The sequence below is a fragment of the Pectinophora gossypiella genome, chromosome Z (assembly GCF_024362695.1).
Source record: "Pectinophora gossypiella chromosome Z, ilPecGoss1.1, whole genome shotgun sequence".
NCBI classification, from domain to species: domain Eukaryota; kingdom Metazoa; phylum Arthropoda; class Insecta; order Lepidoptera; family Gelechiidae; genus Pectinophora; species Pectinophora gossypiella.
Genome location: NC_065433.1, coordinates 7,321,970 through 7,340,086, shown reverse-complemented (window position 1 = coordinate 7,340,086; position 18,117 = coordinate 7,321,970). Strand labels below are relative to the sequence as shown.

The 18,117-nt window shown below is 39.0% G+C and overlaps 1 protein-coding gene across 1 annotated transcript in view; it reads left to right on the top strand.

The window, feature by feature from the left end:
• LOC126380768 (uncharacterized) overlaps nt 1-17,704 on the top strand; it is a 72,517-nt gene extending 54,813 nt beyond the window's left edge. Inside the window, exons 12-16 of the mRNA XM_050030367.1 lie at nt 6,916-7,068; nt 7,426-7,604; nt 9,006-9,209; nt 12,189-12,335; nt 14,654-17,704. Of these exons, the coding sequence (XP_049886324.1) occupies nt 6,916-7,068; nt 7,426-7,604; nt 9,006-9,209; nt 12,189-12,335; nt 14,654-14,917 (947 nt within the window). The 3' untranslated portion in view covers nt 14,918-17,704. The remainder of the gene's footprint in view (nt 1-6,915; nt 7,069-7,425; nt 7,605-9,005; nt 9,210-12,188; nt 12,336-14,653) is intronic.
• The last annotated feature ends 413 nt before the right edge of the window (nt 17,705-18,117 follow it).

Sequence of the window (18,117 nt, the reverse complement as noted above, 5' to 3'; positions counted from 1 at the left end):
TGATACAGCCGCGGTTCAGGCGGGTCCCTAAGAAACTATACGGCACTTGCCATGGACTAAAAGGTTTATATCGTTCCAAAACATAACTTCCTACTATTATAACGATTTCGTCGATGTTCATCTTAAGGTTATGGGCAATAAATAATATACTATTGAGACTTGTAATAAGGCAAGGTATTATTTACGTGCCGGGTGCCTGTTCGGGCTCTATTCCGTATTACTATTGATATTTATAAATACACGTAACAAGTGTCCAGGAATTAATAGGCTAGTTTCCAACTAGTCAAATCAGTTACTTTTTACTAAACGTCAAAACACGAAATCACTATAGAATTTGTATGAAAAAGCACACTGTGGCGTCATAGAAATTAATAAAATATCGGACTTATTATTACGTTTTTCTTGATTAAAATTCGTAAATAAGTTGTATAGAAAAAAGAAAATGTTTTTTGAAACTGTCTTTATTTAGTAATCAGAATTTCATAATTTATCATGAAATTAGTACAAGACCCAATTTGTTTGAAGAGATCTACTTCCCGGGCTCCGAGGGTGCTAATGTAGAACTTTTCAATTGGATGTCGATCGGGCGGATGTCAACAGTTAGATAGATTTGGTGTTGTCCTAGCGAATTACGATTAACTTTTACGGTACGACGATTCACCGGTTGTGGACTAATTGGTAGTTTGTTATTCGAATTGCATCAAAGTGCACCAGTGGTTTAGAATACCTGTATTCTTCCTCTCTCGTGTGGGTTGTGAGATCAATGACCGACTTCATGAACCCTAGTGTCAGGGTTATTACTGAGCCGTCTCTGATAAGGCTCAGGGTCATGTGGTCCAGTGATTGAGCGTTGGGTTCACCATCCGGAGGCCCCAGGTTCCAATCCCGGTGGAGAAATATCACAAAAATCACTTTCTTGTGATCCCTAGTTTGGTTACGACATTACAGGCTGATCACCTCATTGTCCGAAAGTAAGGTGATCCGTGCTTCGGAAAGCACGTTAAGCCGTTGGTCCCGGTTACTACTTACTGATGTAAGTATGTAGTCGTTACATGAACCATGTCAGGGGCTTTTGGCGGTTCACTAATAACCCTGACACCAGGGTTCATGAGGTTGGTATTCCACCTCACAACCCACACGATAAGAAGAAGGCTCATGTAACGACTACATAATTAATTAAATAGTAGCCGGGCGGGACCAACTGCTTAAGGTGCCTTCTAAAGCACGGATCATCTTACTTTCGGAAAATCAGGTGATCAGCCTACAATGAAATAACCAAACTAGAGATCACAAAGTGATTTTTGTGATATGTCCCCACCGGGATTTCGAGTATATACCTACTGTATTGATTATTAGTTATGCCAATCTACTCTGCGAATAGGCGTATTATTTGATACGAAGGAGTAATACAGGGTGTTAATGACATCGTAACTTGGTATTTCGAGAGTAAGCCTGAAGAAAACAGGATGGATTTATAATATTTTTTATTGTATGTTGGTTCTCGAGACCTTCAAGTAGTGGAAAAAAGGTGTAGAGCTCATTTAGTTTATCTATGACAAAAATAATAATCGATCATCACTACACTTACGCTATCTATTGTTGCCGAGTGCGGGTCCCAACACCCTTAAAAGTACTTTCGGTCTTACGTCTTTAAAGCTTCTATTTTTTCTGTTTTAATGTACCCATATCAACTGTATTATGTCTGCTTAAATATATTTTCGATAGTGTGATTTTTGCTTTTTTAAGTACTTAAACTCACGCCTATTGCCCACCGGGATAAGCAGAGATTACTTAGTCTTATAAAAAACAAACATAACATTAACCCATAAAATTTTGTCATCCTAAAAGCGTAGGTTATTATTTTTTTACATGTAATAAATAAATCTACGGTTTGGGATGCGTTTAACCAAATAAATGACGACTGTGGATTCAGAAATCGATTTGATAATCTCAAGTACTGATCTTGGTTGATTTATCTGCGCTAGTTTAAAAGCATTTTTTTTATTATTATTTGAAAGTTGTGAGGGCCGGACCGAATGCAGCCCGCGAGGTCACTGCGACCTTGACAGATCTATTGTGACCTTAAATCCCTACATTTAAATATCCTCCTCTAGACCGATCCGTTCGAATAGATCCAACGTCTTTTTGGGAGAAAGCTCCATGACTTCCTGGGGGTCCATTATGTGGCCCCCAAGTGTACGGCGTCTACTATGTATGAGAGCCTCACAGCTGCATAGCAGATGTAGTGGCGTCTCATCTTCCCCTAAGCAGAATCTGCATAGAGGAGACTCGGTCAGCTCCATTCTGTGTAGGTGCTTATTGAGTCTACAATGCCCCGTGAGGGCCCGTATCAACAACCTAACCTGCCCCCTAGTGAGAGTAAGGATTTTTGATGATAATTTCCTAGAAAAAGGTCTAATCAGCTGCTTTGAATGTTTTAGGCCAACTGAGTTGTACCAAAATTTCTCGGATTTATTTCCTAGTCGCACCCCCAGATGATATCTAGAGGTGCTTTTCGAGATCCCGCAGAAGGGTTCGGGTCCGGTTAAACTTGTGCCCGATCCCTCTCTTGCGAGTTCGTCAGCAATTTCATTGCCCTTAATGTTAGAGTGCCCTGGGACCCAGCCTAGTGTTACCGAGTTTGAGGCCCCCAACTTATTCAGACTATCAATACACTCTAGAGTGAGTAATGAGTCTACTTCAGACGCCGCCACCGCCTTAAGGGCAGCGTGGCTGTAAGTAGTTTAAAAGCATAGTATTTTATTCATTATTAAGTACGTAAAAATGTTTAAAGTCGATTATAACATATATTCTATTGGTACCTGTGAAATGTATATACACATATTGTCGGGCGATAACATTACTGCATCAATTTGCATTTGAATGGGGTTAGATTCTGCTACGTAGATTTATGCAGTTTTTATTAACAATGCTTCGAATTAGTTTTGTGTCCACGGTGTAAAAAAAGTATTATTTCCACCAGCTATTTAAAGTAAAACAAGCTGATAGAAAAAGAAATCTGAAAAATAGCTGCGATGAGTGAATTCTTGTCAAGCGGTGACACGCGAAACCTTTTAATCTGAACTTTTAGTTCGAGAAAACTTTCCTTCCTTCGCTCCACTTTTGGATCTGGTCCTAGAAATAACAAGAGAACCAATATCAATTGACTTTATATTAAACGATTTAAAAGTTTTTACTTTAATGTCAATTTCGTTATTAGATTTATTCTGGAGTAGATAATGAGATGACATCGTCACAAATTCTTTTTTTAAGAATGTTGCGATTATTTCGTCATTACATACATACATAAACTCACGCCCGTTATGCCTAATGGGTTGGGCAGAATGTAATTCGTATCATCATTAATTTAAAAGCCACGCTCTTGTCAGTGTTACATTCTCCGTTCTAGTCTATCAAAGACCAATTCTTTTGACTTTCTAATAAGACACCACGTTCACCTTTTCTTTGATTTGTTACATGTTAGCTCTCCTTGGTCTTCCCCTTCCACTTTTTCCTTCTATCCTCCCTTTTATGATGTTCTTTTTAATAAATGCGTCGTGTCTTATTAAGTGTTCAATCATTTTACCTTTTCTGTCTTCAATAACTATAAAATATTTGTTTCTTTTCCTTCACATAGTACAACAACACACACACATAATTCTACTAATATAATAAACGCAAAACTTTGTAGAATGTCGATGTCAAAGTAGAATGCAAAACAATCGCGCGCTAGGTTCCAATTTTAAAATAGATACAGAAAATTTAATCGGAGGCCAATAAATGTATGCATGTCAGTAACGATTATAGACGCTGCAGTCAGACATATCGATCGCGTACAATCTTGCCGAATTAAAAATACCTAACGTATGAATGGTGTTCACGAAAGCACGGACACTGCGATTGCATTATTTGTCCGGCTTTAATATGCTCCAATGGCGACGTGAGCCAAGCGGGCGGTCCGTCCCGGGTGCTAACCAAGGGGTGACAACGACAGATAACTCATACAGCTAAATAATGCATAGAAAGTCCCACTTTATAAGGATGTGTTCCATCTTGTTGGAGATTTTACAATAGAGGCGTCTTTCGGAAGTGGCCAGCATTTCTGTAGACTAAAACCTAACCTAACCGGTTTAATATGCTACATTGGAACTTCTCAGATACATAGTAAAGTGAGGTTATCTTGAGTAAGTTCCAAGTTTAGTGCTATGTCTAAGACATTTTAACTATTTGTGTTTCGTTAGCTTTATGTGAAAGACGCTTTTCAAAGTTAAATTTCAATCCGCAATGAGGCGAGTGCGACTCTCATTGTGGTCACTATAGTCGCAGATTTTCGAATTTGTTCTCTAATTCATGTTTGGATGATAAATGATTAACACATGCTCAGCGGTGAAGGAAATCATGGCTAGGAAACCCACATTGCAAATTTATCCTGCTGGTTTACCCACCAGGTTGGAAAGTAGTTGTATGTACGTAAAAATGTATCTAGATTAACTAAATTAAATTCAACTTTTTGGGGTTATGTATACGTTTTTACAATAAAATACCAGATAATATTTTAAATTTGTCAGAACATAAATTTAAAGCTCACGTGAAGCTTGCTTTATGTAAAAAAGCTTATTATAAGATTAATGATTACCCAAATGATAAAAATGTCTGGTATTGAATGTGTCCCTCTAATTATTAAATAACTTGTAGTGTACCGTCATTGATTTAAAAGATGTGTTGCTGTTGCAGTTTCTTGTCATTTCTTCTCCTCAGCCATAACACCTTGCGAAATGACGTAAATTCAAAAATGTTACATTGACCTTCAACAAGTTTATCCATGATAATTACGTTGAATAAATGATTCTGATTTCTGATTTCTGCTTCTGGAAAAACTGGACTAGGGACGATGGAATAGGGTGACCATGTGCAGGTAGATAAAGCCATACCGTCTTTTTAAAACTTCGCTTCCATACAACAGAAATATTACTTATAATATTTTTATAATAGTTTTGACAAGACGAAGATAGAACTTATTCTATCTTCGTAATAATGTTTTTCGAAAATAAACTAAGAATAAAATATTAGATTGTCACTGTGGTTACTTCGATATGTTATTATCATCAGTTCACTTATAGTTTATGTTAATTTATCTTAGTGCATTTTTTTTTACTAACGTCCTAGTTTGCCATCGTCCATTATAAACGGCGACACGGCTCGCCACCTACCCGCCACGAGTTCGGTGAAGCGTTGGTACTTAGTTCATCACACGATGAATGTACCTGTGATTATCCCAATGAGAGACTTTCCAGGCTACAGTTATTACTTACTGATGTAAGTAAGTATTAGTTACAGGGGCCATTGGCGGCTGAATAGTAACCCTGACACCTGGTTGATGAGGTTGGTAATCCACCTCTCAACCCACACGAGAGAAGAAGAAGGCAAATAATAAGACTTATCCATCACGAAGTTGAATTTTTTCACCACCCTGTGACGCGTCGCATTTTGCTTTTTATACGAGTAATTCCCGACTGTGGCGACATTAATAATAATCGTTGAAGTACGGAATAAAGTATACACAACCATCGTACATAATATATTTAGCACTATTTAATTAGATTGATGATGAGAAGCTCGGTGGCGCAGCGGTAAACGCGCTTGGTCTGCGGTTGTTGAAGTTAAGCAACTTTCGCAAAGGCCGGTCATAGGATGGGTGACCACCAAAAAAAATAAGTTCATCTCGAGCTCCTCCGTGCTTCGGAAGGCACGTTAAGCCGTTGGTCCCGGCTGCATTAGCTGTCGTTAATAACCACCAATCCGCACTGGGCCCGCGTGGTGGTTTAAGGCCCGACCTCCCTATCCATCCATAGGGAAGGCCCGTGCCCCAGCAGTGGGGAGGTTAATGGGCTGGTGATGATGATGATGAATTAGGTTGATATTTGTTACGGAATACCAATGGAATTTAAAAATGGTTATTTATTAAATCATACCATCATAAGGTTACATTTCTACTAAACTTAAAAGTCATATCGTAAAAAAATACATAATTATCGTATAGTGGTATACAAAAATAGATCTTTTTATGTAAACAACAAAATAAGTAAATTCCTGACATCATTATCGTCATTAATTTAAAAGCCACGCTCTTGTCAGTGTAGCAGTCTCCATGCTACTTTCTAGGGAAAAATGGGGCAGTGGTTTCCCTCTTGCCTTCCGCCCCGCAGTACTCTGTCTGACGCGGGTGGGATGGCGCCCAGAGTAGTCTATTTCAAAGCCGTACTAGGACTCCTGTCCTCCGCCTGCTGACACATGTCACAAAACAAAACGGAATTGATAATACGATGACAACTGAAGTCAAATGATATACTTTTCTGAAACGTCCAAACGGTTCATGTATAAGGCGTTTGTACGTTTAATACTAAACGGTGACGTCTTCAATAAACGCGATCAAACGACTCATTGTTAATATGTTTTTAAAGCTTCTATTTTTAGGTTATCATTTTTCAATAACCCAGTCATCTACCTTATTACATTGTAATCACGGCTTTCTCGTGACAAGGTTTTTAAACTGGTTACATTTATTATATATAGTAAAGATATTTTTATGTTATGTTCCTAGTAGCTTTTATTTGAAAACCGTACCGGTGCATATCGACAGCTAAATTAACTTGTTTTACTAATGAATGACGAACAAAGATACGTATTGCACGAAAGAAAAGACGGCTAGACTAAACATTTTTTTTAACTGTCTCTGTCAGCTTATTTGACACGCACTGACCGAGAGATGCCTCGATTGCGTCACTTATAAGTCTTAAAAATCGAGCGCTTGGTATCTAAATATCTATTTATGTATATGTAATATCGCAAGTGTATACATTATAATATAGTAATATACGTAGGTATATGACAATACCGATTGCCTCTGTGTTACAGGCGTCCGCGCGGCTCCGCTATGGGACTCGCATCGGCAGCAGTTCGTCGGCATGCTGACTATAACGGACTTCATCAAGATCCTACAGATGTACTACACCAGCCCCAACGTCGCCATGGAGGAGCTGGAAGAGCACCGCCTTGAGACATGGCGACGTAAGTACACATAAATATAGACGAGCGCTGAACCATCAGCAATAGTTCGTCGGCATGCTGACAGTAACCGATATCATTAAGATCCTGCAGATGTACGACGTCAGCCCCAATGTCGCCATATATAAACACAAACGACTTTTGAATTCGTGTTTAAGCATTTGTCAACCACGTAAATAATATACCTATATTACCAGCCTAAATTTACGCTCGTAATGCTCAATTTGGTGAGACGAGCTCCTAAGGTGTATGTGAAAGACGGAATAAAAGAAAAAGGTTGAAAAGGCCCTAACGCGCATGTTGTATGAGAACCGCTGTTGCCGGCTTAACTTTAACTCAGTTGAATTGTTACATTCACAGAGGTGCTGAAAGGATCGGTGATGCCGCTAGTGTCGATCGGGCCAGACTCGTCGCTGTACGACGCGATCCGCATGCTGATCATGAACCGCATCCATCGGTTGCCGGTCATCGACCCCGAGACCGGCAACGTGCTCTACATACTCACGCACAAGAGGATACTGCGGTTCCTCTTCCTTTACGTAAGTCTGAGCATTTGTTTTTTCATCAGCACCATGTGACTTCGAATCTAATAATAAGTGATTGAATGAATGTCAGTAGTCTAATAGTGAGTCCAGCGTCTTCTAAGCGCGTAGTTTACAGGGTGAGAGCCCACAACTCCTTGTATAGCCAGTTAATGCCATCCGATGCAAATCTACAATACAATACAACACAATGCAATACAATAGGTTACGCCAAAATATCTAAACGCAGAATGATTTCTATGTATCTTTCGAATACTTACTACTCACCTATTCGAGCTAAATTCACACCTCTCTGGAATGCAACCTACTAATTCAATATACATTATGTCCCAAGCGTGTTTGAAATAGTTTCTTAACTTGGCCCGATCTGCAAATCGAACTGCCTAACCGCTATTCCATACCACAATTAGATTAGGTCCTTTCACAGACGATAGCTTCGTAGCCAACTTGATATTCGATCGGTCACTGCCAACGAAGTTAGTCAATATGCGGCTTGGTCTGTCGATCTCCTAAGTGCATTAGGAGTTAATTCGTGTCGGAACGTACAAGTGTTGTACGCTAGTCGGAAATTGTAAAGTTATCTTGGATGTGTGATGTATTCTGGAAGTTGTTATTGGTTAATATAACAAAAACAATTTATACGTTCGTCTACTGGGCACAGGCCTCCCCTCAATCAACCGGAGGGGGTATGGAGCATACTCCACCACGCTGCTCCACAGCGGTTGGTAGAGTTGTTTTACGGCTGATAGCCGGTACCAACGGCTTAACGTATCCTCCAAAGCACAGAAACATCTTACTTTTCCTGTCAGTTCCATACTTTTGCGACGGAAAATTCCACATGATATCAACTCAATTATGCTTTGAATCGTCCTTCAAAGTTTTCGATACGATGTCACTAACTATTGTATGTTTTATAATATTTATAATAATTTCCGATTCAATTGACAAAACATAAGGTATACATGTGGTTCACTATTTGTCACGTAGGTCTAACAGAAATCTCGGCGACGTGTGGGTGTCAAACAACTATCGTACACACGTAGGAAACCCACTTCATGTTGCGATGTTTGTACTTCTGATTACCCCAATTAAGAATATAACTTGTCACCATTATATGTAATACATAAAGAAACACATATTCACGAGAAATACGTTTCGGAAGTATGTGGCCTAACCTCTATTGGGCTGGTTTACCCATCGCAGGTGGAAGGTCAGACAGGCAGTCGCTTTTATAAAAAAACCGGACCTGTCAAATCTTCAGGTTAGGTAAGCAGAGTCCGCATAAACGGAATAACGCTAGGGAGATGATGATGATGACTTTGTATAGAAAATATCTGCTAGTGATCTGCCCACACATCACACAAGTTAAATAAAAGTATTATTTGTCGAATTTTGCAGATAAACGAGCTCCCCAAGCCGTCGTACCTGCAGTGTAAGCTGCGCGAAGTGCGCATAGGCACGCTAAACGACATCGAGACGGCGACGGAAGACACGTCGATCATCGACGCGTTGCGCAAGTTCGTCAACCGCCGAGTGTCCGCCCTGCCGCTCATCGACGCCGAGGGACGCCTCAAGGACATCTATGCCAAGTTCGACGTCATCGTAAGTGTTTTACGTTAACTTTACAGCAACCTTGTGTATGTCGTCCCGGGCGATGCAGTGTCTGTGGAGAGGAAGTGCCTCCTATATATTGTATGAAATTGGCATTTGTTTATTTCTTAATAGAGAGAAATGTGCATTGTCCATACACGTTGTCGTAAATATGGCAGGGAAATTATAAAAGAGTAGCTTCGATGATGTAAAAAGTATGCCAAACATCGTGTATTCACGCTAATGAACGCGTCCTAAATTTGTCTTCATTGACGGTAACACCGATGTTCCGGTTCCGACGCTCAACATTGTCTTTGCGTCTCTCTATAATCATGTACGCGCCCGATTTAACTACATTACCAATAAAATTTAATGTACTATACCAAAAATATTATTAAACAATCTAGAAAAACCAAAATAATAGAAAATAACAAGTTTATTGAAGCAATTATACATCTTCTATCAAGTCCGACTCTATGATCCAAAACAAAAAAAAAATCAGTATTATAGCTATCTTCTTTACTCTCGTGTAATCCGTGTCGTGATGTAGCGAAACAGGTTTTCATGCTGCATCTGCACGGTTTATAAATGCAATCTACTAGGAGGAATTTATCATATCTACACTATACAACATGTCTCAACTGTCGATATTAATTACGAATGTAGTTAAGAAAACAGACTTTAATTACAAACATGCTTTGTATTAGATTAAAATAACACATCCACTTTAATTTATTTTTACATTATAGTTAACAAACGACGTTACTTACTGTCAATCAGTAAAACTTACATGAAATAATCTTAAGAGAAAGTTGTCAGTATCGTAAGAGAGGGTTTAAAAATGTAATAATAAGAAGAAGTAGTAATAATGTAAGCCAGGTAACAGAACCATAGGACGATGCGATGATAAAGCGATGTTAAAGCCTATTTGAGAGCTTGAATTTTATTGGTGGAGCTTAAGAGCGGGGTGAAGTGGCATCCACTATAAACACGTTGCTATCCTCGGCGATGGGTCCGAGTATGTTTTTCTCGTAGTTGCGTACGTTGGAGCGCTGCTGGCGCTCCACCACGCCCGCCTGCAGGTGGTACTGCCGGTACATGTATTCCTTGGTCATCGCGTGCGCCGAAAACATCGCGCGGCTCCTCCTCAGTGTCAGATTCACCGGCCCCCAAGTCGGATTCAACTCAAACACCTTCTTTATATTTCCCTCTATAGCTGCTATCAACAGTCTCCCGATTAACATAAATAACGCAATTCCAACAAATGATGCCAAAAGATAAAGCCCCATTAAGTCGGCTTTCGTTTTTGTCGATAGTAATAAAGCCATTATTTCAGATACAAACATATACCCTAAAGTAACGATTACTAAAACCCAGCTCACTTTCATAAAAGTTTTAGGCGGGATACCTTGCATAAAATGAATGTCTTCGTAAAATCTTCCAAAACCGTATGTTATTACAAAAACCACGTTCTCACACATCGCAATGAATATTGTTGTCAAATATGCACATCTTACAAACTGTACGCTTATGATTTGCTTGCAGATGGTACCTAGCATTGGCAAAGTAAATATAAATATACACAATATACTAACGAAGCTTACAGCTGCTGGATAACTTTTTAGTTTATGTATTTTATCTGTCACTGTTAATAAAAGACTGAATAAGACAACCACATTAGAATTGATTCCTGCCACACATAGAATACTGTACTCCAGCAAAATCCAAAACTTGGGCCAGTCATATAATGAAAGCATTTTCGGTATCTTTACGAAACTGAACGATATGTGAAAATTTATGACTTTTTCGGGGTCGGCGCCGTATGCCAAAGCGTAAGGGCATACCATCATGGCAGTGATGCACATGCAGATGGTGGTGAAGATGAGGCAGGAGACGACGGAAATGACGGCGTTGGCATAGCAGGGCGAACGGAAGGGCGCGCGGCTCGCCAGGTTGCCGTACACGCCCGTGCCCACGCCCACCGAGTGCACCGCCTGGTGCACCAGCCGGCTCAATTCCAGTTTCTGCGGGAAATCGTCGAACTGCACGTCCAGCGCTTTTGCTACGTTCTGCACTATTCCGTTCTGTCGCAAAGATCCAAGCATCAGCACCAACAATGCAACCATGGGGTATATCGTCATTGGATATAAGCACCACTTAATAGATTTCACCATTTTAAAGCAGTTGAAATACACCAGCAACAGCGCCATGCCCGAGGACATGATTAATTGCTTGGATACAGTAAATCCATATCTGTTTTCTTCCAAAAGTTGTCTTGCGAAATATTGATATTGTGGTAAAGTTGTGTACAAGTTCTGGCACATAGGCAGCGGTAGTTTGTCTCGTATACAGTACTGGTTGAGCGAGTAGTTAACATTAAGGATGTTGCATTCGGGCGCCGCCCACCGACCGCAGACGGTGTAAGGGGGTCTAGTCTCGAAACTGATAAACAAATAATGCATTAGTAGCGTAACCATGACGTGATTGTACAATAATAATAAGAATTGCCAGGCGAAAACCATGTATCCGATGTGAGACAGGCACGGGCGGATCTTCCACACGTCGATGCAGTTCCGATTTGTAAACTGGCTGATAATTAGTTCCATGTACATGATTGGTATTCCGATAAAAATGACGGTGAGGGTGTAGATCACTAACGATCCCATGGCGCCATGTGAGAGTGCATATTGCGGTATGTTCAGCGCGCCGTTTAGTCCTAAAGTTTTGTACAGCAAGAGCATTAAAAATGTTCGTCTACTACCAAATATGTTTTGGTCTTCGTCGTACTGCGGCATTTTTATATCGTAAATCTGTACAAATCACACGAATTTCATGATGTCGTTTAATGATTGTCACGATACCGTGACCAGATAGATTGCTTTTCCAATGAACCATGTTTTTTACTTAAATTACGCCACAGAGATTTCAAAAATGAGGTTGCTTACAATAGATGCAATATCGTAGTTACTGTATTGTTATTATCTTTTCCAGAATTTGGCGGCGGAGAAGACATACAACAACCTGGATGTATCCCTCAAGAAGGCCAACGAACATCGGAACGAGTGGTTTGAAGGTGTTCAGAAGTGCACGCTCGACGAAACGCTGTTCGACGTCATGGAAAGGATAGTACGCGCTGAGGTGTGTTCACTACTTTTATTTTATTAAAATTAAAAATACAAAGGCCCCGATTCCTACAGACATCGCCTAATTTTATTTTAAGTTATATCCGTCATTTTCATATCCTTCGAAAAGGAAAGGGACGGATGATTCACAGCTCTTAATTTTAGGAAGAATGAGTAAATTAATGAATAACCCGGGCGAATCAAAAAGGTACGTCGCTGGTATGCAATCCGTTTGACGTGCTGTCTACTAACTGTGTCGGGTTATTGACTGATGTAAAATTTTTAGACGGTTTGTGTTCCATAAATTTTATGCTTGTCGATTACCCGTCCCTTTCCTTTTCGGCGGATAAGAAAATGACAGATATAACTTAAAATAAAATTAGATGGTATTTACAGGAATTAGCACAAATTTTGGCAGATAAATGTCAACAGGCAAGAGGGCAACTTAGTCAAATGAAATACATTTTAGTAAACGTTAAAACCATGCGTTTCTATAAACATTAGGGAATGCAATCCCGAATCGAGATCGCAAATTCTAGATCCCGCGAGATTTGAAATATCATTCCCGCGAGATCCCCATATTTCCGGGACGTCGTCAACTACAGTTAAAAAAAATGTAGAGTTTGTCTGAAAACGTTGAAAACTGCTTGTTTGTGATAGTGAGGTTAATTAAAACAAAATAGTTTTTGAAAGAAAACAAAAACGTTTATTCTTCAGTATCACAAACTAAATAATTAAGTTGTATTTGGAAATCAGCATAATTGGACCAAAAAGTATAACTCAAGGAAATTCGCTCAATTCCGTCAATCTCGAATCCCGAATCTCGTCGATTCTGAAAAATTAGACGAGATCTCGCGAGATCGGGATTGCATTCGTAACGTATACTGAGAGGGATGATTCAGCTGATTATTCTATATATCAAGTGGAATTTTTAATCACAAAAGTATAGAATTGAAAATAATTTAAAAAACTAAAAAAAAACATGAATTTTGCGACGGAAAATTCCACTTGATATCAACTCAGAATCATGTTCTGAATCATCCCCCTGAGTATTCGTTACGATGTCACTTACACCCTGTATACGTATGACGTTATCAATAAATGCGATTGATTTTTAAACATTAACGACTGGCTTCTATTTCTAGATTAGCATTTTATAATTTATCTTTGATCCTAGTCCTCTAGTCTCTCTTAGTCTTTCACTTAAAATGAGTGCAAGATTTAGAAAGAGACCAGGGTAACATTTTACACATCAATGCATAATGAAGCAATTCGTCTTAAAAAGCAATGTTGTTACTTGTCATTTTTGTTGACATTACGCACTTACTTTACATACATACTCACGCCTATTTCCCATCGGGGTAAGCAGAGACTATAGAATTCCATTTGCTTCGATCCTGACACACTTCTTTTGCTTCCTCCACATTCATCAATCGCTTCATACACGCACGCCGGTTCAGAGTAGATCGTATTAAACCTTTTCTAAGGACATATCCAATTTGGTCAATGTAAGTCCTTCTCGGTCTTCCGCTGCCAGCCCTACCATCAACTTTCGCTTTATATACCACTTTTGCAATTCTATTATCCTTCATCCGCTCTACGTGTCCAAACCAACCTAACATTCCCTTCTCAATCTTAGTCACTATATCTTTTTAGACCACATCTCTGTCTTATCGCATTTACTTTCATATGCGCAAGTGTCAAATTACAATATTAGTTTTTAGTTGAAATGCTATAATATGGAATTTTTGGGCCCCCAGAGCTAGTTAGAACTATCAAATCATTATTTACACAATAAACAATGTGTAAGAGTGTCTTTCAACAATACCATCACGCGTGTATCCCCTAAGGAGTAGGCAGACGGGTATAGTATATACACCCAGCTATGTTTAAGTACTATCTGTATAATAAAGCATAACAGCCTCCGTGGTCTGGAGGTCCGGGTTCGATTCCCGATGTGGACATTGTCGAAATCACTTTGTGAGACTGTCCTTTGTTTGGTAAGGACTTTTCAGTCTTGAATCACCTGATTGTCCGAAAAAGTAAGATGATTCCGTGCTTCGGAGGTCACGTTAAGCCGTTGGTCCCGGCTATAGCCGTAAAAACACCTCCACCAACCTACAGTGGAGCACCGTGGTGAAGTATGCTCCATACCCCCTCCGGTTGATTGAGGGGAGGCCTGTGCCCAACAGTGGGAGCCTATTGCCATTATGGGTACAAGTACTAAATGAATTAAAGACAAATACAGTGGTTTAGAGCCAATAGTGTACTTTACGTACTTAGGAAATATCGTAATTTCATTTCATAATGTTAAGCATCATTGTTTACTTGCAGGTGCATCGTTTAGTAGTAGTGGACGAAGAAGACAAAGTGATTGGTATAATATCGTTATCGGACTTGCTGATGTACCTCGTGCTACGACCGACCGGCGAGTGTGGCGGCGCGAGCTTGCGGAACGAGCACACGTCCATCGAGGAGAAGGACGAGTGCGCGGGCGCAGCGGGCGGCGACCTCCCGCCCGACGAGGCCGTTGACCCCGACCCCGACCTCGCTACACAATCTACAGACGTCATCGCCAGCGAGTGCCAAGATCAGTAATGCCAATGTGATTCCCCTGCTAACATAGTATATCATTTAAATGTTCTTGGTAGTGTAAGCTCGTGACGCGAACGTTGAAAACAAAATTAAAAAATAACTAGGAAACGGTTGTGAATAAACTCAAAATTGATCCGTTCGTCCTCGGTGTAGATCCCTCTAATTTTGTATTTTATTCCACTTTTTATACTGTATTTGTACGCATATTCCATAATATCTATATTTTTGTATTGTGTACCACAAGGGCGTAGGACCACTCGGGTCGTTTAGTATTGATTTCGCTTCCTGACTTATATATCGCAGGCCCCCTCCATGTTCCTTAAAATGTGAACAATTTTCCGCGATCGTTATTAATATTTTCGTCTAACAGATATTCGATTCAGTTTAACTCTACTGGCCTGCACATAAATACAGGGTGTTAGTGACATCCAAACGAAAACTTTGAGGGATGATTCAGGCCATGATTCTGAATTGATATCAAGTGGAATTTCCGTCGCAAAAGTATGGAACGGAAAGTAATTTAAAAAAGAACACTATAATTTACATGAATTTTCCGACAGAAAAATCCATTTGATATTAACTCTGAGTCACATCCTCAGTATTCGTTACGATGTTAATAACAGCCTGTATATAATAAAAACTTGCACCTGTACTTCCCAACGAATATAAGAGCCATCATCAGTTTATCCTTCGGTTGTACTTTGTTGACATTCCATAAGCACATGGGAGCCTTTCAGCAAGTAGATATTTGAATGATCGCTATCAGGATGACATCATAGAGCGGTCGTATTATGACGCCAGGCGGCCTGCCGCTCGCAATCGCCATCACGGATCACAGTCGGTGCGTCTGTCGCGCTACTAGATGACTTAGGTTTAGAAACATTATCAATATGTACATAGAATCAGCCGTACTCTTAAGATATGATGTCATTAGCCGTGGGTTGGTTCACAGAAACCTTAAGGTACCGACCGCCGAATGTCTATCACCATAGTCGTAATAACTTGTTTTTTTTTAAATATGTTAGTCTATTGAGGCGCAATTTTGACTCGGGTATTAGGTGTATATAATATAATAACAATACTAAGTAGAATAAGTCGTTGTTATCAGGTAGCCGATGATCTGCTATCGACTGTCGGTCCTTTCTGGTTTTCATAGAAAGATGGTTAATGTATTCTTAAAGATAAGTATGTATATGATTGGAATAGTTCTTCCTAAATATGGTGATGACATAAAAGAGGTGTTAAATAATATTGTAAAGGTATGTTACTATGTGTTTGAGATGTGTCGGAAGCGTACTGTTGAACTAGTCGACTGACCGGCCCTAAGGGTCGAGTTACCGACTATTTATAGTGGCGTATTCGACAAGTCCGTCATAGGTCGACACCTCTCTACGGATCATTTTGATTTTGGAACATTAATATAGCTTCAAGTATGCGTTCTTGCAATATTTTTGTATCGATGCCGCCAGTCACACGGGCGTCAAGAGAATCTGTTGTTCTTGTCACGAACACGAACATGTAACTTTGTTTTTTGTTTATTTAATATTACGATCTTCTTGCATGCCATTTTATAAGTACACAGTAGGTACTATTATTTTGCAATAAATCATGTGCAATTTTAATACCTTTGGATAATATTGTATCCAAAACATTTTATATAATTTTTGTCTAATAATTTTATTTGTTTATTATTGGATTTTTACACTTTTATATTTGTTTAGAAAGTTTATCATTGATGAAAGTAATCCGAATTGCTTGTATAATTATAAAGCACATTTATTAAGCAAACATGAAAAAGTAGGAGAAATGTTGTCTCGGTGTACGTTAGGCTACAGAAACTAGGCTCAATGCAGATACATGCATGATGCATGATTTATAAGCAAATGAATGCTTTTATTGTTTGGTATTTGAACGATATAAGAGATACATTTTGGCATCGCTACAAAAATGAATTGCTACACGCGACCGTAGAAGTGCAAAGGCGATATACTTTATAGCATTGTAATAATAATTTCCAAAACGTTTTAGGTCGAATTCAATCGTTTGTATCGACAAAAGTCTCTCAACGGTGAGGAATTCAATGTATTTTTGCTATAATTAGAGTTAGATGGTCAATTTCATTCAATTATTGTATATTGTAGCAACCATATATGTAGTAAATGCCGCGTGTTTGGTTCCGCAGTCGAATCTAGGATATCATGACTCATTGTAGCACGCAAGAGGCAGAAATTCGATCTAAAACTAACACACTAATTTTATTTTGATGCTCACACGTTCTGAAAGTATTATAAATGTGTTATTAATTTATGAGTATAGGGTAATGAGTAATAATAATGACTTATTTGTTATGCATATAGGTACATGTTGTATTAATAAATTTAATAATGTTTCGTAGATGCAGTTACTCGGAGTTGGTCTTGTATGCCACTGTAATTTTTAGAACAAATTTTGCATGATTCTCGGCTGCATAAAGCGTAGACCTACCTGTGTATATACGTAGTCTTTGAATAATAACGGTGAAGGCAAGCTGGTGTTTAATTTGTGACGGAGCCATCAACACATCCTCGTTCCGTGGAGCACCACGTCGGCTGCCTGGTAGTGTAATGGTTTGAGAACGTCGTACTGTAAACCATCACAAGGTTATATTATAATCCATCACACGATGTACCGCCGGATAATTTTATTGCTGTTTATGTGTTGTGTTCATTGTTTGGAAATAAAATGTTCATGTTTTGAAAGAAGACGCACACGGTACCTATGTAAAGTTTTGAATAAAATTTCGATCCATCATTCCTTGTTTTCACTTTGTAACGTACCTATAGGATAAAAAGTAAAAAAACAATGTTTAATTTATTAAACATTCTAATATAGGTTTGTTTAAACTTACACTAAATTAGTTTACATATTATTATCACAAAAATAAGTTCTGAATCATAGCAATGCGCAAAATTCCACTTTGGTCCAAAATCATTATTAAAATTTCTACCTCATTTTACAGGCTTACTTTGTAGCTCAATACAATACAGAACGGGGCGCATAATTAAGCTTCAACACGTATAGAATCGCTCTAGAATACAGTCTTAACATTATACTTATTGCTCCTTCCAACATCCCGCAACTCCATACACCAGTGCTAACGACCTATAAGCACGTAACACGTTTATATATAGGATGAAAATAGAAACATTTTTGCTACAAAATTT